The following is a 26,628-nucleotide window of genomic DNA, read 5'->3' on the forward strand; positions in this document are numbered from 1 at the left end:
TACGTTAAGTTTCTTGTAGGTACTGAAGGATGTCTCACTGAAAGAAGCCCAGATAAACATCATCAACGATATCTTACAATGAACTAAAAGCTAAGTAATTGCAAACAACAAATAAAATCTGGCGATGAAGTCATAGTTAATTACTCCAACACAATGTTATTTTTTGACGGCGATACAGCTCGCGACCTAAGATGTGAGTACCTACATTATTGTGCAACAAAGTATCAAATAATAATTTATTATTATACAGTGAAAAGCGGGTGTAGGGTATGTATGTATTTTTTACGTATACTTATTATTTAATTTATCGTCCCAATTATGTTGTTGTTGACTTTCAGTTCATCGTCCGATACTGGGGGTGACCTTGAACTTGGCACGCTTTGCTGTGATGTCGCTACAAGTACAAGGCTACAAAGGCAGTGCTACGGAATCCTACTACGATGCTACGAAACTAAAGTGCTACGGCGTAGCCGCTACGAATACTCGTAGCATATTTGTAGCGCATATTTTTATTAAATGACAGCTCTATTTTAGTTTACATTTCACTGAAAGTTGCCTTCTAAAAGGCCGTATAAAACTAAAACCGAAAAGACCGTCGTATTTCTCGCAATATGCACTAAAACTTTCCAATAGCTAAAACATATTGCTTCTGCTACATTAATATCCCCGAGACCGCGATCTCGGCAATCTGCAAACAACCGCGGGCGAGCCGCATTGTGAGCTATCCATTGCCGCATTCACATGGCGGTACGTTACTCATGCGGAATCTAACGCTTCAATAGATGCCTCTTTGTCTTATTGTGTTACTGGCTGAATCAAGAACTTTTGTGGAGTCAAGAAAAGTGTATATTCCCATTTTTTTACGAATCAATAGCGAGCCCCCGAGATAACAATCACCGTTACTTTTTCTATATACTACTTTTACCGATAAAAAAGGATGTTTTACCGTCATAATAACATAGCGATGCGTGTTTGTGGTACGGCATATAATTATTAAGGTCCAGTATAACGACACATGTCGTTACGCGCAGTTGCTCACTCAAGTTTCCGCTCGTGGGGAAAATGACACGGACATTTTATATCATGTTTATGCATAATTAAGAAAGTTTGAATCGGTCAGCTGTAGCATTTTTATGCATGCTATAAACATTTGGCATGCCGACACTAGCTTGCTGTGGATAACCGATCTCAAGTATAAAGATTTATTTGAATCTGTACCGAAAGCAATAATTGGTAATGGTAAATTTCTGTACACTATCTACAGTATTTCCTACGTCATTGTATATAATTATTATTAAATATTTTTTTAAATCGTATCTGGCTCAATGAGTCTCCCTGGCTATATAGAGAGGTAGTACAGCCAGCATTATGGGAGCCTTTGAGCCAGGTACAATAAGGGAAAGTCTTTTTGATTCAATTTAGTTTAAGTAGTTCGTAAATCGCATATTTGTTAATTAATATAATGTTATTATTTATTTTTAATTTTAGAACTGTAATTTTTTAAATTCTATTTGACTTAGTTTATTATTTAACATGTACCTAAACAGAATCAGCTGTATGCACACGATTATAAGCAGGTTGCACGAGTTACAGTAAATTGCAAGATAAATACGATTCCTTTGACTGAGAACACGAGACGAGGTGGAGTTGTGAAGTAATTAGGCTGCCCACATGCGAGCGAGCACTTTGATAAAACTTGAGTGAGGCTCATTACTCGAGGGGCTCCACGGGGAAATGCAAACTACACTTCTTTAAACATACGTAAAATTAGGTATATAAATGTACGAGAAATGCTTTGTTTATGTCAGTGTTTTATAAAATTTGAACTTAGATGTAAACTGATTTGAACTGAAATGTAAAATTTCAGAAAACAATGTTATTCTTAATGTATAATTATGAAATTATTTCTGATCCTACTTTTGGAATATTGGAGGCCTACATTGGAATAACATTTTAAAATACTGAAAACATTTATTTGCAGTACCATTAATTACTCTGTCTCGCATTTCCCAGCCAACAGAATAAATGAAAAATAAACAACAACCGATAAAATTAACTTCGAACTTTTATTGAAGCGGCCATTCATTTAATAATAAACTGAGAATATAAATATGAACATATTTGCACAGCTTTAAACGACGAGGCACAAGGGGTGGTTAACCGTAATATATTGGAATCCGGGCTGTTTTAAATACGTTATACTATCGGGTAAATGTCCGGTCATAGCTGGCAAACACTTGAAGCCACAAATAAACACGCTCGCACAGGATAAATTATAGTTTCAAAATCCCAAATCCTGGACTTTCTGCATTACATGCACATTATGGTTTAGTAGTTAGGGACCCTGACTGCTATGCCTAAGAACCTGGGTTCGATTCGCGACCGAAACAGATATTGATTTAGATACAGATATTTGTACTAGCTATAGCGTAATATTTCTATGAGTTTGCGTTTGCATTTTTTACGTCTTAAAGGTTATATTTCAAGTGCAAATGAAGCGTCGCTACGGCATCCACTATACAGGATCAGGTGGCCGGCGCGGGTGGTGGACTGTGCGAGACACATGCCCCGGGCGCCGCGACGCAGTGCCACGTTCTGATCGAGGCGAGTGCCGGAGGCAAGTTGCAGGCAAGTCTGATTTCACGCTTATGAATTTTAAAAGGTAGACGGTTTCACCGAAACATTGAAAAGTAACTTTTCCGCGCGAGTCTCGCATCGCCTTTTAGGAGTTGCCTAAAATAAGTTCCGTGATAAAAGGTTTATTGGTTTATAACTTTAGAGTTTATTCACTGCAAAAATACGAACTGTGTGTAACAAATCTCTCCTATTTATAATCCTGCTAATATTACAAACGTAAAAATTTGTTACTGGTCTCTGGGAAAACAGCTAAACCCATTTTTTATTGAGCATATAGTACTAGATTAATAGTAGTAGATTAATTCCCATGGGATAACGTTTGAAGGCAAATCAAAGTTCGCGGAAAGTACTAGTAATAATTTAATTTTTATTTTAGTGGGAAGTCATTGTTATGCTTTCTTAAAAGGTGACATAATATTTGGTTAGTTTTTTTCTATGTACCTACATAATGTATGTACATTGTAGATAGGTATATAAACATAATAGGCATATAGTACATAACCTCGGCCATGTTACATTTCTATTGGTTGATTAGCCAGGTGTACGCACAGCTATTCATGCCATTGTGGGCTCCATGCCATTCATACATTACTTACCATTAATTATTACCTCAAAGGTATTGCTTGAATTTCATCAGCTAGTACGTACTACATTTCATGTGATTGTTAGAGATATACTCTATAACGAATATGATCGATAAACACACGGTTCACAATTTTGTAATCCCCCTTTTTTAGACAACCTGTAAAATAAAATTTACAGTTAATAAGTCTAAAAATGATACATTATATAAGTAATTTAAATACTATTAGTAAATAGTAGTATAACTAGTAAGTTACAAACTGTAGCTAAGTAAATAAGTTTATAAATGATCTTGTGTAACCGCAGCCTTAGCAAGTAATAATGAGCGAGTTAATAATAAATTAACTTTTAAATAAGTACTTAAATGTTTGTTTTGCAGAATGTTCAAGAAGCAAGTAAAGCGGTAAGTAAATAAGCCCCGTGATAAACATCTTCAAATGGAATCACGATGGGGAAAGTTCCACAAGTATTTGAATTCAATTACTTTATCGCACTCGAAAATCTATTTAATTTACAGACAGACAGACTTGTTTATTTATGTGCTATCTAGAAAGGCTCAATAATTTTATTACAACTTATTTTATCTATATAGTTTTACACAATCCTTGAAAGCATATGTCTAAAACTTTAATAATTTAATTTAAAATTATTTTCTTTGCTAATTTGTAGAAACACCGTTAGCTGCAAAAAATGGGTCTTTGAGGAAATTTTGTGTCAAAAATAAGCTATGTATTATACGTATGTGTTAACTATATTACTGTACATTTTCACCTATATCTAAATCCTGTTTATTTTGCTCAGAATCAAGAATGTTGGGGTGTAACTTATTTCATACTCGTGAGATTATACTTAACACTAGCGTAGGTTATGTTTGCATTTGTAAAAACCCGCATAATAAAAAAACAAAGTTATTGAAAAAAATGCAGAACGCATTTTATAGCTATAACATTTTAAATGAAACCACTTTTCTAACTAACATATTTACGTGGTCTTTTTAAATAAATGTTTTCCGTATTTTGAATGCTTTGAGCATTTCAATTTAAAGTTTCGAGCTTTTGATATTGTTGTCAGTTTCATGGATTATTGTTTTCGCTAACAGAATGGAAACAAATGAAAAGGGTTTTAATTAAATAATGGGTTTGTTTTGCATTATTAATTTGTATCCTCGCCAAAGGTGTTAAAAAGAATCAACAAATATGATTATACATAGGAATAAGAAAACACATGGGTTGAAGGTGCACGAAAGAAGCCTGGTTTCTTATGGACCTCTTTTTTATGTTATTCGGCGCACCCTGGACACTGCGCACTACGCAGTCAGAGACAACTACTAATCGGTCTAACCAATCCTCTCACGACGATGACAAACACTATACTCGAGCCGTGATCGTATTTAACTAAATGTAAACAAGGTGGAGTTATTCTGTCATTAAGTTAATTTAATTATTCAGAGAACTACATTTTGCTTTTGATAAGAATGAGCACCTTGAAAGACTCAAAGTCATAAATTGCAAACATTGTAATGCCGCCAAAACAAAGAGGACACTAAAACAATTATAGTTGTATTTGAAGTTCATCTTTTACATTTCAACACCTGACTAACTGTCACTTCGATTTGTTTACATTTAGTTAAATACGATCACGGCTCGAGTATAGTCTAGTTTTCTTTTTTGTCACTGACACGCCGAGAATAAAACGCAGATACAAACTTTTAATTTTTGGTTGAGTTTTAAAAACGAATTGTTCGTTGTTCACTGTATTCAGTGGAAATGTCTCCCGGTAAATGGATAATTGGCTGCGGAAATATTCGGCCTAAAAATTCATGAGAATCTTTAATAACCTACGAGTACTTATATTTAATTACCATTGCTAAATGAATTTCCGGAAAAACGAACTGTGAGATGGTCATTGAAGTGGATTTTTCCAGAGGAAAAATTTCCAGATACGGTACGGAAATATTTCAATATACTAAAACTGAATAACAGGAAAAAGGTGAATGATCGATCGATTTTCCAAAGTACAAATGAAAGTAGTGGAAATTATCACCGCTGTAAATACCTACATTTGGCAAAATAATAGCAGTAGGTTCAGTACATTCATCCTAGGTACTATATTGGTAAGTATGAACTTAAAAGATGTATGAAGGATAGATAGGGTGACGAGAGACTGCACAGAACCGTGAGAAGTGGCGATCTCCTATCTGAGGCCAAAACTCACTTGTGGGTCGCTGAGCCACTGGAGTGAGTATCTAGTAAGTAGGTATTTCTGTGAGTGACTCACCCGGTGGTGCAGCGACAGGTTGCTGCCGGCCTGCAGGCGCACGATGGTCTGTAGCGCGGCCGGCGTGGAGGCGCTCTTGGTGATGCCCCCCGCGCCCCCCGCCCCCGCCGCCCCCGCCTGCGCCTCCGCCGCCTCCTTCAGCAGCAGCTGGCGCGCGATCTTCGCGTTCAGGCTCTTGTTGATGCTCTGGTGCGGTAATAACGGAGTCTCCATGGTCTTGGTGGTGTAGGAGGGGGACGAGGTCTGGCTGAACGAGTCCGAGGAGACGTTGGAGTCCTGGCGTACGCTGATGTTGGAGCCGGCGCTGGGCGAGCGGCGCGGCGGCGGGCCGGTCTGCACGGGCGCGATGTACGGCGCCTCGGGCTGCGAGCGCTGCAGGCGCCGCCCGAGCAGCGGCTGCGGGTTGCGGTTACAATCTAGTCTCGGTTGCGGCGACACCGGCGCCACTGTTCGTTTCATATTTCCGTTCTGGTCGTTCTGGACAGGGCGAGGGGGGGTTGGTGGCGGCGCGCGGCGGGGCGGCAGCGGGGAGGCGCGGCGCGGGGGCGCGGGCGGCGGCACCGGCAGCGCGGGCGCCCCCACCACGCGCGCTGGCACGGGCGGGGGCGCCACCACGGGCTGCGGAGGGGGCGCCAACTGTAGACAACAATTCGGCTGTAGAGTATACCTTACTAGTTTACCTTAGAAAGAGAACGCACGAAGCAAAACTGTTGTTACCTTAATGATGGGTGCGGGCGGCGGCGCCAGGCGGCTCGGCGGACAGTACGGCAGTGCATCCGAGGGGCAGTACACGAAGCCTCGCGGTGGGACGTGTGCGGGGGCGGGGCGGGGTGCAGGGGCCGCGGGGGGCGCACACGCCGCGGTGGAGTGCCGGCGGGGGGTGGCGCTGCTGGGACGCAGCAGCTCCAGAAGTTTCTCCCCAGGGTTCGCCGCCAGGCTGCCCGCGCGACCACATCTAGGGAAGGAGGAAAGATATTGTTAATTCGATCGGCAAAGCTCTCTTTCGTGGTGGTCTACTTGCGATTTCGCAGCATAGGCGCAGACCATGTGAATAATAATTTGGGGTAGGATAGGATATCTTGTATTTTATTTACCTAGTATTTTTTTCTTAATTAAACTCCTTTTTCATTCCAATAGCGACCAGACCCACTATCCCAAATCAACCCAAATGAAAGCATTACCGAATAGGACAGAGCAATTTACAAGCAAATAAATGGACCGGCTGTCTCCAGTGTAGTACAAGACCCAACATCTGTGCAATTGAGCGTCTCGACGCGTCCACTTCACCGACGCTGTGTAAGCGTCTCGGAATACCTAATATACACGCCACAATCTAGATCAATACTAATATTGTTAGTAAGCATATAATAAATATTGCAAGTCTGAAAGACAGTACACTTGAGTTTGAGTACAATGTACCTACTTATGTATTTAAAACTAAGACATGTCTTTCTACTCCAAAATTCTCAGTTACCACTTTTTAGATCGTCCCCGAGCGGCGAGGGCTCAGAGGACAGAGGTCAATCACTTGACATTAACATAAATCAGTTGAATTGCGATTTAGTGTGCCCTCGAGGCTGCCCTTCAGCCCACAAGTGGAGAAGGTCGCACCTAGCAACTCCGCAGCGAATTATAGCCGAAGAAAAGGTAAGATTAAGGAAGTTACGGCCATCGGCTCAGTTCGGGTCGGTTTAATATAAACTTAATAGCGCGTATTTTTTTCCTTGAGCGGCTTACCTTACTTACCACGGAATATTTTTTGTGGATTTCCCGCATCAGGTAAATAAAACTATACCTATACCGAAACATTCTACGACATATCTATAATATGGTTCATTAAGTTGCTTTCCCACCAAACAAGCATCAATTTACAGCCAGTGCCACCACATCCGATGACGACTGTGAACATTCATACTTAATTAGATCCTGTCACCCAACGTACTGCGGTACGATAATCTAATCCTAAAAGGCGCGCAACGTACCGTGCAACGCGAAATAACTTGACGCGTATCGCGTCAAATTGAGTCCCAAACACACTCAAAGACTCGATTCAAATCAAACACATTCGATTGTGCTAATGATGCCATTTGAAGTGTGCCTTTCACCTTTGTGAGAGTAATTACACCTAATTTCAGTGTCAATATGTCTCCGTTTTATGTCTCGTGATATCTACGTAATCTGTTCGAGGAATGCAATTCGTTATAGTATGTATTATGCTGTTTAAATGTTGATTATGAAGCTTCTGTTAGGTTAGAAATGCAATCACATAGATATACCAACTTTTAATAACTTTACAAATTCATTGCACACCTCATTAGTAGAATTACAGCGTATTCACGTCTGTTGCGCGTGACATTACAGAGCGGAAGCGTGTTGCGCGTCACTAAACACGTTACTTGGCGGAAATGAGCCGGGCGCGGTAATTAGACGAGTGACTCGCGGCGCGCCGCCGGTGCAACATGGTGCAACACGCGCCGAGCGTGGATGTTAGGCCCGGGTCTCCTATTTACGCCGTAGGTCGCGACCAGCGTCACGCCGTAGGCCGCGTCACGATGCTCACTATAGAAATGTACTGATGCAGTCTCCCTCACACGCCGACGTTGGCGCGTAGGTGTAGTGAGCATCGTGACGCGGCCTACGGCGAGACGCTGGACGCGATCTACGGCGCGTAATAGGAGACCCGGGCCTTACAGGTGAGTTTGTTGCGCGCTCATGAGATTTCTGTTTTGTTACGCTACCGGGTAGTAGTTTGAATATATTTTTAAATGGAGAAGTACATAATATACTTACCTACTATTTTAATTATAGTTTACCTGCGTCGCCAACTTTCAGTTTACTATGCCACTTTTTCAACACCCTGTCGACGCCGCATGTTGCATTTTAGACACAATGATAAAAATCTTCCTTTCAGTAACAAATTAAACAGTTTTTTTAAATTTAATTTGCGACATTACAAGCTTATTTTGTTCATTAGGTCTACAGAAATCAAAGACCGCTTCAAGCAATTAAATAGATACTTAAACACATTAGTCGTCTCCTCCGAATAGTTCACAAAAGTCGGCCGATTTGTCTTCCCCCAACTAACACCCGAAGAAATATAGCGCGAGTCAGAACTAAAAACAACTATTAGTTACACTCCTTGAGGAACACCGCCACAGTTCTTCACAAGGTTTGCCCTTGATATAGTAAACTTGATAGGTATACTCACCTTAGATAGGTAACAAGTATTACCTACATATCTTACGAAACAGATGAACCACATTATCGTGTTAAAAACTGTATCTTGTATTCACGGATAATCAAACAAATGGAAGGAAATCTTTACAAGAAACAAACTGTTACAGACTTATTATTTTGAAGTACCGAGTCGACATAGGTAATCTAACGATATACTTACAATACAATATAGGAACTTATTCCGATATACCTACATTCAGCGAAAGCAAATTCTGCTTTTATATTTACATATTATTTTGTATATTCGACTCTTTCTGATGAAACTAAATGACTTGTTCCCAACATGAATGCCTGTACGAGTAGTCTGGAGTGGCAATAAATACTGTGAGTGTGAGTAGAACCTTTGTGATATCAACATACAATACAAGCCAATACGGGCTCTCGTCTTGGAAAAGGATTGATAGATCATATAGACCCCAACAAAGCCAACTTTGCATCTTTGGTTGGCTCTTGATTCTGTAGCAAAGTTAGCATGTATGTTGGTAATATTAAATATTTAATTTGATATTTCTATATAGATAACATACAAATTTTAATAACAGCAACCTTTCAGTCCTAAATATGATTGTATTCAAATTGAATCGCAGCTGCGGTGGGGATTATGTTTAACTTACTGATGTTGCAAACCAAATAAGATTGGAAAAGTTCCTAATAAAGGAATCCCTAACCTAAGAGGTGGAAGATATACTATGTAATAACTTGGTCAAATTAATATCTCTCCGATTGGGTTCCAATGGCGCTGGACTGACGACCTTAGGTGGGTGGCGGGTAGTGGTTGGATGAGGAAGGCCGAGGACTGAGTGATGTGGCGCTCCTTGGGAGAGGCCTATGTCCAGCAGTTGATGATTATTGGCTGATGAGGATGATGATGTTGATGATGATGATGGGTTAAAATGAATCGATTAACGACAGAATCAGCACCTTCGGAAGTTAGTAAGATGACCTAGAAGATGCATAGATAACTAACTTCATATCCTAACTGTCAAGCGAGGATGCGAAGTGAAGGTGACCTAGACACGTAACTCAGTAACGAAGTGTGACCTAGGCCCGATAGCATCTGTAGCTAATGAGTTAATTAGTTATGATGTTGTCTTGAATTGCTGCCTTTTCTTTTACTAGGTAGGTATCTTAATATAAATTGGTACTTACAATATAAAATATAAAGAGAGAAGAAAAGGTAAGTACTTAAATATACCTACTTTAATGGTTAGTAAAATAGGTAACTTTCACAAAGGAGTGACGAATAGCATTTAAGTTCATGATTAGAATACTTCACTCATAGCACTAAAAAAAGAAATTTCACAGAAGTCATCCAGACTGTTGTGTGCGTAATTGCTTTAAAGAAAACACGGAAACTCTCAGTGGCTACAACGTGCATTGCACATACATGGCGGTTACTGCCAAAGTCGAACAAACAAATGAACGAGAGCTGGCATGCAATCGGAACAATTAAAACATCGGAGGGTCGTGGTTAGTGTTGGGCTACGAAACTTACAAACAACAAAACTGCTGCGCTAACCACTTTATCCCAATGCATTAGCCGTATGCTCGTCGATTTAGAGAGCGATCCCTCAGTTTTCGACTTCGCTCTCACAACCGTGAGACAGAATAGCATACCTGCATTTGCCGACTGCCCGTAGCTGAAAAGCTTAGCAAATACCCGCCTGCACGTGTCCCCTCGGCCGCTATTAGCTGATGGGGACCGCAGGCGAGTTGCCGCGGGCCGGCGCGTGGCGATTGCCATGCGGATATAACGTTTGCTTTTCTTCTTTTCAATGTTTTCAGGAAACATATTTTATAGGAAACAGTACTCCTTTCAGGCATTTTTATACCTACTTAATATGTTTAATTTTAATAGAAGCATTCAAAGGTTAATGTTTATTTAGTGTTTATGATTCCTACGATGGATTTCTTTTATTTGTTTATTTTTATTCATCTCGTTTCATAATATTTTATCTTCTAATAAGTAGTTATTTCTTTTCGTACATACAGTTGTTGTAGATTTTAATACCTACAAAGTACCTTAGTTTATACAACATCCTGAAAGTGTCCAACTTTTTACAAATACCGCAGCGCAACCGGCGCCAAATGTATTTTGGAACTCTATTAACGGTTATCGCGTCTCAATATCAGCGGACGTCTCGAGAGGTCACTTTACGTTACGAAAACACAGCTTCGAACCGCTGCTGCACTTGTTACGACTCTATCTCGTTGTATAAAACGTACCTATTGCATGAAAGTTCTTGTTGTTAGTATATTAACAAGTTAGAGTAACCCCTAAAGTCCCGGCGCGACGGACATCGGCACCGGTGTCAGACAACTGGCCTTTGTCGGAAGTCGAGTTGTGAAGACGTGGAGAAAATGACCGAAAATTACCTGAAAAGGTTTTAGAACCCCTCCGAGACTATGACTCATATTGTGTGACTTGTGAGAGAAGATAAATTTGATCAATCCAAACATTTATACATACACAATATTCCTGCCTATGTTATAAACTAAGTTCTTTATCGTCGTAGGTAACCGTCAATTTATTGCATAAACGTTAAACATGTAAACGATTTTATTTACGTCGGTCAAGATGTTATGCAATTCGGTCTGGAACTGTTAAGTTAAGATACGAGTTGCTACTAACATACGTTACATTCACTGATTACGTCTCCGCCATTGCACTGTGCTGCGTTACTTGTGTACCTTCCCAACATAGACAACTACTCCTATCATAGAAATAAAATTACAAAATCTGTCTGAGCTGATTGACACCATTGAGTATACCTACTATACACCGCGTTGTTATTATGCTATGATCAGTGGCGGATTAACCTATAAGCACGACAAGCACGTGCTTGGGGCCCCGGGCCTCCAGGGGCCCCCATCCTCTGCTGCTGTTTCATTTTATACCTACATTTTATTCATCCACAATATGTCCGATGTAATGAGCTTGCTCTGATTAAAAGGCCTCACGCGTAGTAGTAAGTAGGTATCACCACAGTTTTGCCTGCGCAGGCCGGCTTAAACACGGAATACCGTGCGTGTGGTTGGTAAAGGGCCTACCACACGCGTAAGTATTACCACAGTTTTGCCTGCGCAGGCCGTACTGTAATTCTGTGCGAATGGGTGGTAAAACTGTATACCGTGCCAACCCCGAAGCGCGGCTTGCGCATTTTTCGACATGTTTGAAATTTTAATAATTTTGCTATTCATTAGTCTTCTCTTAAATCCTTGAGTAGTTTAACATGTGAATGATTTTTTCAATATTAGGTACAGCAATTTTTGTCCACTTCGATCGTGTACGGTTTGATTTTTGGGAATAGCAGGCAACTAGACTTTTTTCTAGTGAAAAAATTACCATAACCAGTAGAAGAAATAGTTCCTCTCCTCATTGGGAAACATTGTTTCCAGTTTCCACGCCGAAGATTTTGACAAAAATGAGGCTTGCGCGTACTTAACTGTGCCGTGAGATAGCTCGGTGTACCTGCGCAGTAGTAGGGTAAAGGCGGGATAGATGCCCCAGTGGGATAGGCGCCCCATTTTTAAAAAACCTAACTTCCCAACTTCGCAATTAAGAAACTAGACGCCGCAAGCCACCCGCACCTCGGGTAGCCAGACACCGTCGAGTGGTGACGTCGCGTTTCGCTCGTGTGTGAATTCATATCCGCAACGAACTTAACGCACGCGTAAAAAAATTAAAGGTGCATATTTGCTGTTGTATAACTTTATAAATATATGTTATCTCCGTCATATTTTTTATTACGTCAGTATATTGTTTCATAAAGTATACATTCTGATCTAAATGTAAAGTATAAATAGTGGCTCATTTATTTTTATTTACTTTAAAAAATACGGTGGCATCTATCCCTGTCAAAAAGGATAGTTGCCCTGATTTTTTACGGTATAGGTGCCCCTAGGGGCATCTATTCTTCCATACATCCCGTATACCCAGATTGTATTATAAGTGCTTTGAATATATATATAATTTTAATATATTTTTGCGTTTTATTTTTATTTTTCAAGTGTTTATGTATAGATATTTACACTTTTTATGGATTTACTTTTGACTAAGTTTTTGGTCTTTTTACTGATTATAGCAGAATATGCCACAAAAATACAAAAGAAAAGAAGGTGTGTGAGCGCGTTGTTCTATGACTTTTGTGTTTTATATTTTTTCTTAACTATATGACTTAAATACTGGGGATAAATGAAAAATACTGAAATTTTGCCATTCCATCAAGAACATGAAAAAATACTTTTAGAATTTCATAGTGATTATGTTATTTACTACATAATGACAATGACAATAAAAAGATTTCAAAAACTGCAAAATACTTTTTCAAATAAAATAAAGACCAAAAAAATATATGAATATTATTAATATAATATACTTGTATAGTATGAAGGGCATCTATCCGTGCTAGTATTTTCAAGGACGGGCAACTATCCATAGGGGTAGGCATCTATCCCCAACAATGGCCTTCTGCAAAAAGCAAAAATCTGAAAAATCTATAGGTAGTTTATAGGTCCAAAAAGACAAATCCCAGTTAAACATAAAGGATTAAACTAGTTACATTCATAAGGATTATGTATGAAAAACCAATATTTTTTAAATTAGAAGCATATTTCAAAAAGTGGGGCATATATCCCGCCTTTACCCTACTCGTAACGGTGGTGATACTTGCGCGTGTCGTAGGCCTTTAAGGCAAGCAATTATTTTTTAAAATGTTTTACATCCTTTTTTACAGAAAAGTTATAGGACGTTTTAGATATTGAACTTTTTTGTCACTCTTTGTAAAGCAACAAATTGTTCTTAATTAGGGGCCTACACAGGCTTTGTGCTTAGGGCCTCCGATGCTCTTAATCCGCCACTGGCTATGATTGACACATTCTACTGACCTTCCCCTGACGGAGTCGAGCGCGTCGCCGGCGCCGTCGCCCTGCAGCGGCATGCCGCCCTGCGCCCACGTCACCGTCAGCCAGTCTGCAACAACAACACCATCATCATCATCTTCATCATTATCACTAACTCAAACTCAAACTCAAACTCAAACTCAAATTTTTTTATTCATCGTACAAATATAAAATTTTCTGATGAACGTCAATTTTTACAAATTACTCTCCGTTCGGATAAGGGGGGGCTCTTTCTGTCTAAGGAGAAGAACGGAGGCAAGAAACTCCTGAGCCATCTTTTCAAAAAAAGACTTAAAACTAGTTGGTATACAATACATATAAGCTTAATAATTATTATTATAATAATATGAGCAGAGCTAACTACTTATCACAGCCATGCATTAACGTCCTCTAAGTAATCATCAATTTTATAATAAGCTTTTTTACTGAGTTTCTCTTTAATGTAACACTTAAACTTATTCTCTGGCATTTGAGCAACTTCTGCTGGAAGCTTATTATAAAATCTAATACAGTACCCTAAAAACGATTTATTAACTTTCGCCAGACGCATCGCTGGAAAAGCCAGCTTAACGACATTATCCTCATCATTTCCACGGAGGATTTCTGAAGGAACATCGGCAGAGTTAGCATTCTTATTATCATTAACAACATCGTCATCATCGTCACCAGAAGAAGATGCAGCAGCAGAGTTAGTAACATCACCATCATGATCATTAACGACATTATCCTCATCATGACTAGAAGAAGGAGCTGCTGCAAAAATAGCATCCTCATCATAATTATTAGCAGCACTATCATTTTCTTTCGTCAACATCTTCATGACTACGAGCCAGTAATCGTCAACAACTGATCGTCCAGCGCTACAACTGGCTTCAGCCATACTCACCTAACCACTACCGACGTATGTTAAACCCGCACCAGTCTTATAAAGCTTGGTAGTCACGCAATAATATGGTTTCTAATAAAGCCTTAGTTTCTAATGAGTACATGGAACCTGGGTGTTTCGAGTTGATGTCATTTCATTCAGATGACCTCGAAGGAAAAACTTTGATGATAAGCTACTATACCATACAAAACAGCGATATGAATGGTCTATCCATTCATTGTATAACTTTAAATAACTTAGGTAATTTACGAATATCATCACAAACACAGTGTGTCCGTACGCCCACGTTGTATCTTTGATCAGCCCACACGACACGAGGCATCAAGTAAATACTTATAATTATTTCCGTACACAAACTCTTCATAAAGGCATCTCATGTATTTGATATATTATGCATAAAATAAAAGCGGCGTATTCACGACATATTTCTTTGACTAAGATAAAAGCACTCTTACTCGTCAAAGCAATAGCACGACACACAAAACTATTTTTAACTAAATTATTTAATATTTTTGCTCTCAAAGTAGAAGTTTTGCTTTCAAGACAATACAAAATCGTGTTCAAAGTAAAGAGAATATCTTCAAGCAGCTGATGGAGTGAATGCGGGGCACTGAGGGGTCACTCTGGCATAGTAAAAACGAACGAAAGAGAGCTTTCATGCAATCGGTACGCCTAATACAAAGCTCTCCGAAACAAAAGAAAAACGAAGCTTAGGAACGCTGTTGCGCTAACCACGTCTCTATCTCTTTGTATTAAACCTGTCGATTGCGTAACAGCTCTCGTTTCGTTTCTCGTAAGCTACAATGACCCCACTGGGCTGGGCTCAAAGAGCACAAAGATGCAGAGTGCGAGTGCAGGAGGGTCAGCAACGCAAAAACAACGACTCACTGCCAACGCGTGCTTTCCATATGGAACAGGTACCGTTGGCAGAATCATTTAAGCAGGTACTTTTCATTTACTTGGAGACGGTCGATTTTATTTTTCGATTGTACGATATTAAATTCATCTACGATAAGTTATTAAGTGATGTCTTATTTATTGAAAAAGTTTTGGAATGTGTATACTAGAGTATAACATTACCTAATCTCTTGCCTTGTACCAATAGTCATCTAAATAAAGTGTGCGGTTTTAGTGTGTGAGTGAAGTGTATAAGTAATTATAGTGTGACGCAGCCCCTGTACCTGTACCGACCCTTAAAGGCTTGATAGAAGTTCGCCATCCGCCACCGTCATACCCTAAAGCAACAATCGTCGCGAGAATCTGGTGAGAGAATTCCAATCCCGATCTAGAGACCGGCTGACGCTGACCTCAGAAATACCAACTATCTGCACCACCGTAGTTTGACCATCTAGACCTTAAGGCACCTGACAGAAGGCAATCAGCATACTTTATCATACTTCCAAATGCTGCATTTGAAATTAAAAGCCTTTCTCTCAATGTCCTGAACGAGAGTGGTGGTTATTTCAACTAAGAAAAATGTGGTGATTAATGCATATTTTAATAGGGTCACAAGAATACATATTGCTTTAATCCAAATAGCAAGGTATTTCCAAATGAATTTACCTTTAGTCAACAACAAAAAACCTCAAATTTCTTTGTTGCATGAACAGTGTACCTAATATCAGTCTGTTATATTTTGAAAGGATTAAGTAATGAAACCAGTGCGTAGTGCGTATCCAAAAAAAAAAATCTAGCACGGCGCCTCCACCATCCAGCAAATATCAACGTTTTTTTTAACTTTAGTTAGTAAATTAAAATATCCCCAATTTATTCATTGCATGAACACTAACGTAGGTATCCTATTATACAAACACGTGCAGGGTTTAGGACCATAAAAACTAATATTTTTCCCACAGCAAACGTAATTCTTAAAAATAAGCTCTCCCTTTAGCCCAGAATATTTTCTTTACAAAAACCCCGGCAGTAGACCCATTGCGCTAAAAGAAACAGAACATCTGCAAGCCATAAAATAGACCAAAAATGAAACAATGGGGTTAAAGTAGACAAAGCAAAAGTTGGTTAAAAAAAATCCCACATTGCAACAACGATACTTTGAAATAGAAAATAACAAAAATGTTATAGAAAGAAACTGTACCCCTAAAACAATAACTCATCGAATAGTTTAATGGAATTCTTTAAAGTTTTTTTCTTTTGACCACTTTGTATATTATGGAGAATGTGGACCGTTTCGAACAGAAGCGTCTGGAAGACCTTGATGCAAAATGCCAAGCACGGAAAACTAGACCGAAGCCCTCCTACAACTACACGTACAACTCGTCTGGCCAATTGTACTGTACGCCTTGTAGTCGTGTTTTCAAGACGAAGTTTGGCTTTGCAAGTCACATCAGAGCCCACCAAAACAACAACCCGGATTGAACATACAGGAGTCGCCGTCGCCGGATACGGTGTGGACGACATGATGATGATGATGATATTATGGAGAGATTGTCTACATCAACGAATGCTATTCACAGGAAACTGAAAAACGAACACAGGATAAAATACAATAAAATCATTATAGCAACTATAGCTAATATGCAACCGCTGCCTATATATGAACCAGCTAGATCTGAATAATAAATAGAAGTAAACAATCAATTTATTTTCAATCAATTATCACCACCATTCGTAGACGCACAAACACAGAATAAGTATCATCAATCCCGTAAACTACCCACCCCAGAAGCCACAGACGCAAGGCATAGGAACGCTAGATGAATCTACATCCACATGACTGCAGTATCAGACACAGGAACACTTCAGCCACACACAGTCACACACTACAGCATCAGCACAGGATCACTACATCATCAGCACAGGACAACTACAGCATCAGCACAGAACCACTGCATCATCAGCACAGGACCACTGCGGCATCAGCACAGAACCACTGCATCATCAGCACAGGTCAACATCAGAAACAGCACAGGACCACTGCAGCATCAGCACAGGACCACTGCAGCATCAGCACAGGACCACTGCGGCATCAGCACAGGACCACTGCAGCATCAGTACAGGACAACATCAGCATCAGCACAGGACAACATCAGCAACAGCACAGGACAACATCAGAAACAGCACAGGACCACTGCATCATCAGCACAGGACAACATCAGCAACAGCACAGGACAACATCAGAAACTGCACAGGACCACTGCAGCATCAGCACAGGACCACTGCGGCATCAGCACAGGACCACTGCAGCATCAGCACAGGACCACTGCAGCATCAGCACAGGACCACTGCATCATCAGCACAGGACAACTGCAGCATCAGCACAGGACAACATCAGCAACAGCACAGGACCACTGCAGCATCAGCACAGGACCACTGCGGCATCAGCACAGGACCACTGCAGCATCAGCACAGGACCACTGCAGCATCAGCACAGGACAACATCAGCATCAGCACAGGACAACATCAGCAACAGCACAGGACAACATCAGAAACAGCACAGGACCACTGCATCATCAGCACAGGACAACTGCAGCATCAGCACAGGACAACATCAGAAACAGCACAGGACCACTGCAGCATCAACACAGGACCACTGCAGCATCAGCACAGGACCACTGCGAGCCACGAGTAAGCCACAGATGGCCACAGATACGCTCTCCAAAAACCTTATTCCTTACCTGTACCTACTCTTCCTATATTGGCTTTTTAGGGTGCATACTCGGTCGATTATACTCACTTTCCCAACCTGTCCCTGAGCGTGTGTTCCCCCTCCCTTAAAATATTCTGTGCTACCCAGTGGGCCTGGCGTATCCAGGATGCAGGGTAAAACCTGGCTGGGATAGTGCAATTCAATCAATCAATCAATCAATGTACGATATTAAATTCATCTACATTTAAAAAGGCTACTTACTTAGACCATATTACACAGTAAGTAATAACTTACATAAGTACCTATCTTGCAAATGCCATCCGCCAGGCGTTGTTTCCTATTATGATAGGTAACTTATAAAACTATTAAATTGCAACATATTAATAATGAGTGTGTGACGACGATATTGGCCCCAGTTTGCAGTCGGTACTTGCAGTTTTGCAAGTTTGAGCGGCGTGAGGAACCGCGGCATCTGTGTTGATGTGGCACTTGCACCTCGCATCGAGACACACCAGAAGGGCTAGCACGGGGCGCAATTAAAACGTGACAAAAGTTTTGCATCGCGTTCACTCACATCGTGCAGCCTCAAGAGCGACCGCGACGGAGAACTTTAGTCACGTCTTAAATGCGTCCCGTGCTAGCTCTTCAGAAGCCAGTTGGAACACCCCATTGCAGAGGCATAGGTGGGTCATGAAGTAATAATAATATTTTCATGATAATTGACCTAGAACTATATCACTTTAATTTTCAAATAGTAGATTAAACATAATTAAAGTCTGAATTTTTTAATATTCAATGGATTTAGTTCCTTTTTAGCCCTTAATTATCGATACTATAAAACCGTATTTATTAAACCAATACCGATTTGTAACCATAATAACAGATGTATGGAAGTAGGTAAAGTAAATATAATAACTTACTCGTATAAATCAGATAACCGCAAAACAAATCGATAACCAAACAAATGGTTTAACAGCGGAGTTTCGATGACAAATGTGTATAAATTGTTGGCGTAATTTCACCCGCGCTTGTCACAGACGGGCCTAGTTGGGCCACAATTGAGCCGGGTTGGGCCAAGTTGGGCGCAGTCGGCGTCACTGGGGCTCACGGTAGCGCCACTTATCATAATTTGATAAACTACTTAAGAGCAAAAAAATTTAGTTCCGATTATTTAAACTTAGCAACCATCTTTCACTTTCGAGCTTGATTAGGAATTTATTCTTCGTGTCACTCGTCATCTTCAATGGATATTCATATGAAATTGTTTGCATTGCGCATCGAATATCATTTGTTTTGCTCACTGTATATAATTATCTAGTTATATACAGTGAGCTTCATTAATGAAGATGACCTTACACGTCGTTATTTACATTCACTACGCGTGTTTCCAGCCGTGGGTGTCTGAAATGTCATCCGGTCGTTGACCTCGTGACCTACAGGTTCTTATCTCTAATCAGGTCAACTTGGGTTCACCGTTGACATACCTATGAACTTTGCTTTGCTTTCATGGTAACATCCTTTTCATATTTTTTAAGCCCATTACTGATATACCTACATAGGTGCTACATACATATTATATAATTTGTCTACCTAGCTACCTAAATAACAACGGATACCAGTCAATAATCATCAAAATGGGTCTTGATTAGCCGCAACGTAAATTGGGTGATAAATATCCAAGACTCGTCTAGCACAAGAGCTACGGAATTAAAACTAGGTAATCTATCTCAAAGGCCAAGACGGCTTCATAGAGAAACCAATCAACCAAGAGATTTATTAATTCAATCGACAGAGAGCCGAGTCCCGGGAGACGAAATTGAATTTCAAAGAGCCCGGACCTATCTGCGTACTATATCATCTTTAATATCTCCTTAAAACCTTCCTTTCAACCACAAAAATGACCTTTAACACCAGGTGGTAAAGGTAAAAACTGTTTCAGGTACTCACAGGCTGTATCGATTTCCACTGTGACGGCCTTGTGGTGTTTATTACTTATTGTGTTCAATTTTGTTTTTATGCCTCCGGAATTAACATAAAAAGACTACGGCTGTTTTAAATGGTTTCTTTCATTTGAATCTGTGCGGCATAACACTACAGGATGTTATTTAATAAATGAACTTCCCGACGGCAGATAAATGTACTTATGCGATTTCAGAATTGGTGGGGTAAGTAGTAAGTACATTATTAACCTGCCTTCTACTAAAATACCACATGTATATTGAATTCTAAATACATACTTAACGTGCCAGGGGCGTCAGGTTAGATGGGTCCGATGATACTAAAGCCTTTAGGTTCTTGTTACTAAGCTCATAGGTAGGTATTGTGATTTAGAGCGAAATGGGTACCCTATGGTAATGTGGATGAAACCCTTAGATCACTCAGGTATTTAATATCCGCTATGAAATTTTCATTGATCTCGTAACTTACCATTATTGGACATCCTAATATATTATATCAATATTAATATATACCTATTATCAAATATTATGAAAGAATGTGAACTGCTTATTGATATTTTAGTGAAAAAAATCTCTATAAAAAATGTAATAAAATAAGACACGATTGAAAAAAATACATTATATCAAGCTTATAGAGATCAACCCCCTTATTCATAGAGAATTTACAGAACGTTTTAACTAATAAACTGTTTTGTCCCTCTCCGACAAAGATCAATTTGACAGAGAATGACAATACAGTTTATTAGTTAAAACGTATTGTAACTTTTCTATGAATAAGGGGGCAATTCTCTAGAAAACTAAGGGCTAGTGAACGTTGTACTGCACTACACTCAGCCAGGAGTTACCCTGCATCCCGGATTACGCCGAAGTAGAAAGGTCTAAAATTGTGTAATAAATAACTTATTTACTACTAGCTGTTCCCGCGAGCTTCGCTTCGCCTTAAAAAGTTTTCCCGTGGGAATTCCGGGATAAAAAGTAGCCTATGTTCTTTCCCAGGGTCTAGACCGTATGTATACCAAATTTCATTCAAATCCGTTCAGTAGTTTTGGCGTGAAAGAGTAACAAACAGACAGACAGACAGACAGACAGACAGACAGACAGACAGACAGACAGACAGACAGACACAGTTACTTTCGCATTTATAATATTAGTTAGGATAAGAATAATTTATTAACCCGCTTTACAAACAAATTTCACCCAAAATTTACAGCATAATGTGAGGGTGAAATTTCTATACACTGGAATTTCATTGTTGTTATGTGAAGTTATTTTAATTATAAAACTTTTATCATAACATCATGGGTTTCACTTGAATTCACTGTGTCTGTGTTTGTAAATTCGAAGGTTTGTAAGTACTTAATTCTTATCAAAGTCACCGTAATTTTAAATTATCCGAACTAATATTATAAATGCGAAAGTAACTGTGTCTGTCTGTCTGTCTGTCTATCTGTTATTCTTTCACGCCAAAACTACTGAACGGATTTGAATGAAATTTGGTATACAGATGGTCTAGACCGTGAGAAATAACATAGGCTACTTTTTATCCCGGAATTTCAGCGGTAATTTTTTTAAGGCGAAGCGAAGCTCGCGGTAACCTCTAGTAAAATATAAAAAAATTGTAGTAACTACTGTATTATTTATGGCAGTGTTCGTTCAATATAAAATTTATATGCACTTAACGCGCCTACATAACAAACTAAGTAATAATGAACCACAAAATAAATCTTTTGAGTCATGACGACTGAAGACGACAATTTTTGTAGCATTATTTAAAATAAAAAATAAATTAACAGCACTTTCTAAAGATCGTATTCCTATAAAAAGAAAAAACATGTCGTTTTTTTGTGTCGTCAAGCGGAAAGCTAACAAGATGAGGAGGCATTACGAATGGGACAGGTACACAAGTGGGTATATACAGGGTGATTCAGAAAGCGCTACACACGTAGGTACTTACGTGTGAATACCTGAACGTTTAGCCGCTTTTAATTTCACGTAATTTCAGCGACGGCGCGAGAACGAGAACGCACTGTCCAGAGTACGACATGATCTAGAAATATCTTTAAGTACTTATACATTTTCTATGCAATGTATGTACTTATAGGGTTATGGTAAGCCGAGAGGGGGTGACGGTCATTCTGAACAATTTCGATTCTCCATAGAAATGTTGTTTGTCACGTTACTTTTTACTGTAGGGTCGTAGTGATTTTTTATAGAGTTTCTTATAGAGTCAGTCAGTGCAAACGTGATTAAGAATGGTCTAGAAAGGCCTGTTGTCCAGAAAGGTCCAGGTCCCTAACTTTTGGCTAACAATACCACTTTTGCAACACCATTACTATCATACTTCAATTCAAACATACAAACTCCATACAATGTTGATTTATCACTTATTAGAATACTAGAAAAGGCGTATTGATACAGGTAGTCTTCGATCATCAGGTAGTCTCTAAATGACTCCGCGCTTTCTGAATTTTAAATACTCTGTGCGGGCTAACAATCGCACATCCACTCGCACACAAACATTATCCTAACCGGATTAATTGTGTGCTCGTGTGTGTGTGTGTGTGTGTGTGTGTGTGTGTGTGTGTGTGTGGTCCAGGCGTTCCGCGATAAATTCAGCGAACAACGGAGTCATTCAATATTGTTAGCCATAAATAAAAAAAGCGTGAAAAAATATTCACAAAAGACCCAGTAGGCGTAGTACAGGTTTGAAAACTAAAAAAGCTTACGTTTTCTCGGATATAAAGTGGCACCTCTAGTGGAAACTATTGACAGAACGTATGCAGATTCCAGAAGAAAACATATCTTATTTCACTTACGTACCTAAATAGCAAACCCCGCACAAGACGTAATATGCTTTTTTTGGGATAGCATAAGAATATTTGAACTAAACACTTTAGAAGCTCCAACTGGCTTTCCTTTAACACGATGAAACACCCCGTCTTTAGAACAAGTAAAAGTTTTTCAGAAACACTTTTAAAAGCGCAAAATGTCTTGGCACTTTTATCTGGAGTTGATGAATATGATAATAACATTCGCGCATGTCGGCTGAAAGCTCTGAGATCTGAGACTCAACTCGGAACAAAAAGACACCGCGCCCGTGACACTGGACCGTATACAGGGTGTTGCGAAAAGAAAAAGTTTCATTTACAAACTGCCACCAAATGTCTTCAATGTTTTCAACTTTGAACTATTTGTAATGTTCTGATGCGCTATTAATCAATGTTGCAGACGGATTCATTAAGCTAGTCTTTTCCGTTTAGAACTAATTTGGTGTAGTATTGTAAGTGTATTATTCTTTAAGTGCCTTGTACTTTTACTCATTTCAAACCGGCGATACGGCTCCCAACGAAGTGCAGTACAAAATGAGTATTGAGAAGCTGGTGCCTCACTAAGAAGCCACTTCTGTCTGACTATCTGTCAGTTTCACATTTGAGAATGTCAAGATAAGTAGAGTTTGAGTATGGAATGCAGGGCTGTGATTGGCTGAACTGTCATTGAGAAGGTCTTAAGTTCATGCTTAGGTAGATTTACTCAAATGTGAAACTGAGCCTATGACTTTAGATAACAGTCGTGACAAATCACCACTCGTGATCAATTTCCTTCATGAAACCGAACTACACACACGTCAAACACACACAAATATCACCGTTAAAACAGTAACATGCCTCTTTTCCGAACGAGGATTAAAAAGACCACAAACTTTCAGAGCAAAATCACAAAGGCTCGGGAAGTATGAAAGCCGCAGAGTATTTTAATTTACTTAATTTAATTTCGCCAACAAAACCTTTGATGTTGTTGCTAAGTACCACTGCTATGTATTCCTTGACGATAAGTAGTTTGTTTAGTTTCACAAGTACTTATAAAACTTCTACAGGATATTTAAATTTTATTTTTATAGCTAGGTAGCATTAATAGTGCTTTTTAAGTAAAAGATTAGAGAATGTTTTGTTTTACTACATATAGTGCCACAATCTTATCTGTTCCGGTGGCGACATCGCTGTGATCGAATCCAGTGTTGCTTTCGATTAAATTTTGCCTATTTCTGGTTTAAATGACAATACATTTCTGCTATTACCTATTGTAATAATTAAGTACATTCATAAGTATAGTACTATAGATAAATCAAAATATAGGGTCGATAGTAAATGAAAGTGGATATAATATATCAAACGACATTTGTTTCAGTGTAGTTCTGATTATGTTCTGCTTCTGATATAGGAGATTAAATCTAGATTACAATGGTATAGGTAATATATGTGGGTCGTGGGAATAACGAGATAGATAGATTTAAAAAAAAACAATTAATTAAGTATTATTATTATTATTATTTTTGAACACTTTATTTTTCATTTTCTAAAGTAACAAGAAACAATAGCAAACAATTAAAATTAATTCAGACAGTGTGCAAAGGCTAATACATCATCATCATCATCTTGGCCCATCACGTCCCCACTGCTGGGGCACGGGTCTCCTTCCAAAGGCTAATTGCCAAAAAGCAATTTCTTTCAGCCAACTCTTGATTGGTTGGGAAAACAATGACATGTCATAAATCATCATTATTTCGTCTAAAATCGCTGCAGGTGCGCGAAATTCTTCTTGGTAAACTGCCTAAGATTTAAAATATCATGTCATGTCATCACACCTGTAATCAAAGAAAAATTAAGATTATATACTTTTCATCACGAGTATCATCACGACTCATCCCGTCCCCACTGCTGGGGCACGGGCCTCTCTGGAAAATATGACATAAAATTACATGGAGTATATGGGTAAAATTATTCGTCATATTTGGCAACACTAACCTGTAGCTGCTGCAACTCGTTTTTCCAATTTTTCAAACGGAATTAAAGGCGCCTGAATACGTTATTCTTCCTGCATAAAAGCCAATATATATAGTACTACTTTTCTTGCATTACATTACAGCGCTTTTGGCAGTATTTCACTCAGAAAATCACAAAACAAATTAAATAACAACAATTGAAATTGACAACTCAAATAACGCACAGAGTATGAAATGACGTTTGACAATGACGTTTCGTTAGTTGCACATTTTGACCACCGGAACAGATAAGATTGTGGCACTATACTGTTAGAAGGAATTATTCACAACAGCTTTGTGGCCGCACTCTTATCTCGAGGAATAACACAGAATAGAAGAAAGTTGTCTATGACATGTCTTGTCTATGGACTGAGCGTTCTCTGACGTTTACCGGCATCTTGTTCTCAAGCATAAATTGCGCATGGCTTCATGATTTTAATTTAAGCGAATCCTAGAAAATATAACATAGTAAGTAAATATTTTAACGCTTAAAAGATTCAGAAGTGAGATTGGGCCTTCCGCCACTAAAATTTTCAAGTTTAAAAGTAAAGTTCATCATTTTCCATATTTCTGTTAAAACCGCAAAAATAATTTATTGTTAAGGTAAAATAAAAACCAATTTCAGTTATAAAACGCTTACATTGTGCATTTTGGTGTGTAATACGAATTTAAAAACCAATCCTGTGTGCGGGAATAGACGCTTTGTTGTTTTATAAAAATAAAATATCTTACGATCACGACGAACTAACCTTAAAGTTACAAACCTATTTTGTGTTGTGCATTGTGAATTGTGCTTTTAACCTGCTGGTGGTGAAACAGTAAGACTGTTGGATTGTTGCTATTATTGCATTGAGTTGCCCATGCAAGTTTGGTGAGCTGTAAATAACCTATTAACTATTCTACTGTAAATACCTTGTGCCTCCTGAAAGATCATTGACAATTATTTCGTGTGCCTATTGTAAATACTGTGTTCTAATTGATTGACTGTGTTCTAATTGATTGCCTGTGTCCTTATTTTGTGTGTGCCTAATTGTAAATACTGTGCCCTTGCTATTTCTAAACAACTACTTAGTGTGTGCATAAATTAACAATAATTGCTGAACTTTATTAACTTAGTGCTTAAATAACTAGGACATACTTGAAGTAGTAAGTTTTGAGCAACATTTAATTAAGTGGGCAAAGCTTAAGCTTAAATTAACAATTACTTAAAGGTGTGATTATTTAAAAATAATGGGGCGGAATAAAAATAAGAAGCGCTCTCATAGCAGTTCTAGTTCATCCTCTTCAAGCAATAATAATAAGAAGAGATATAAATCTAAGTTAAGGGAGAAAGACAGACGTATTGATGCATTGGAAGATGTAATCAAGGTGCTAAGGAATAGTGACCATATTAGAAATTATAATAATGACCGGGACACTGAATCTATATCATTTGTGCCACCTGTACCTGGACCTAGTAGTGGTGGTATTGCTAGTAGTGGTGGTAATGCTAGTAGTGGTGGTAATGCTAATCTACCAATAATGAGATATGTTGGACGGAACGATTTCATCCCTGAATTTGATTCTCAAACCACAAATGTCCCCGTCGAACACTGGATCAGGAATTTAGAAAGCACTGCTAGGATGCATGGCTGGGATGAGCGTACCCTTATTTGCAACTGCACTTGTAAACTACGTGGATATGCAAAGGGATGGTATGAACGGCAGGCATCATTTGAAATGA

At 39.0% G+C, this 26,628-nt stretch overlaps 1 protein-coding gene across 1 annotated transcript in view; it reads right to left on the minus strand.

The window, feature by feature from the left end:
- The window catches only part of LOC119690427 (atrial natriuretic peptide-converting enzyme), an 87,066-nt gene that overhangs the window by 38,185 nt on the left and 22,253 nt on the right, over positions 1-26,628 (minus strand). The window contains exons 3-5 of the mRNA XM_048633096.1: positions 13,621-13,705; positions 6,214-6,451; positions 5,497-6,132 (exon numbers count right to left, since the gene is read on the minus strand). Of these exons, the coding sequence (XP_048489053.1) occupies positions 5,497-6,132; positions 6,214-6,451; positions 13,621-13,705 (959 nt within the window). The remainder of the gene's footprint in view (positions 1-5,496; positions 6,133-6,213; positions 6,452-13,620; positions 13,706-26,628) is intronic.

Source organism: Plutella xylostella, chromosome 5 (genome assembly GCF_932276165.1).
Source record: "Plutella xylostella chromosome 5, ilPluXylo3.1, whole genome shotgun sequence".
In the NCBI taxonomy this organism is placed as follows: Eukaryota; Metazoa; Arthropoda; class Insecta; order Lepidoptera; family Plutellidae; genus Plutella; species Plutella xylostella.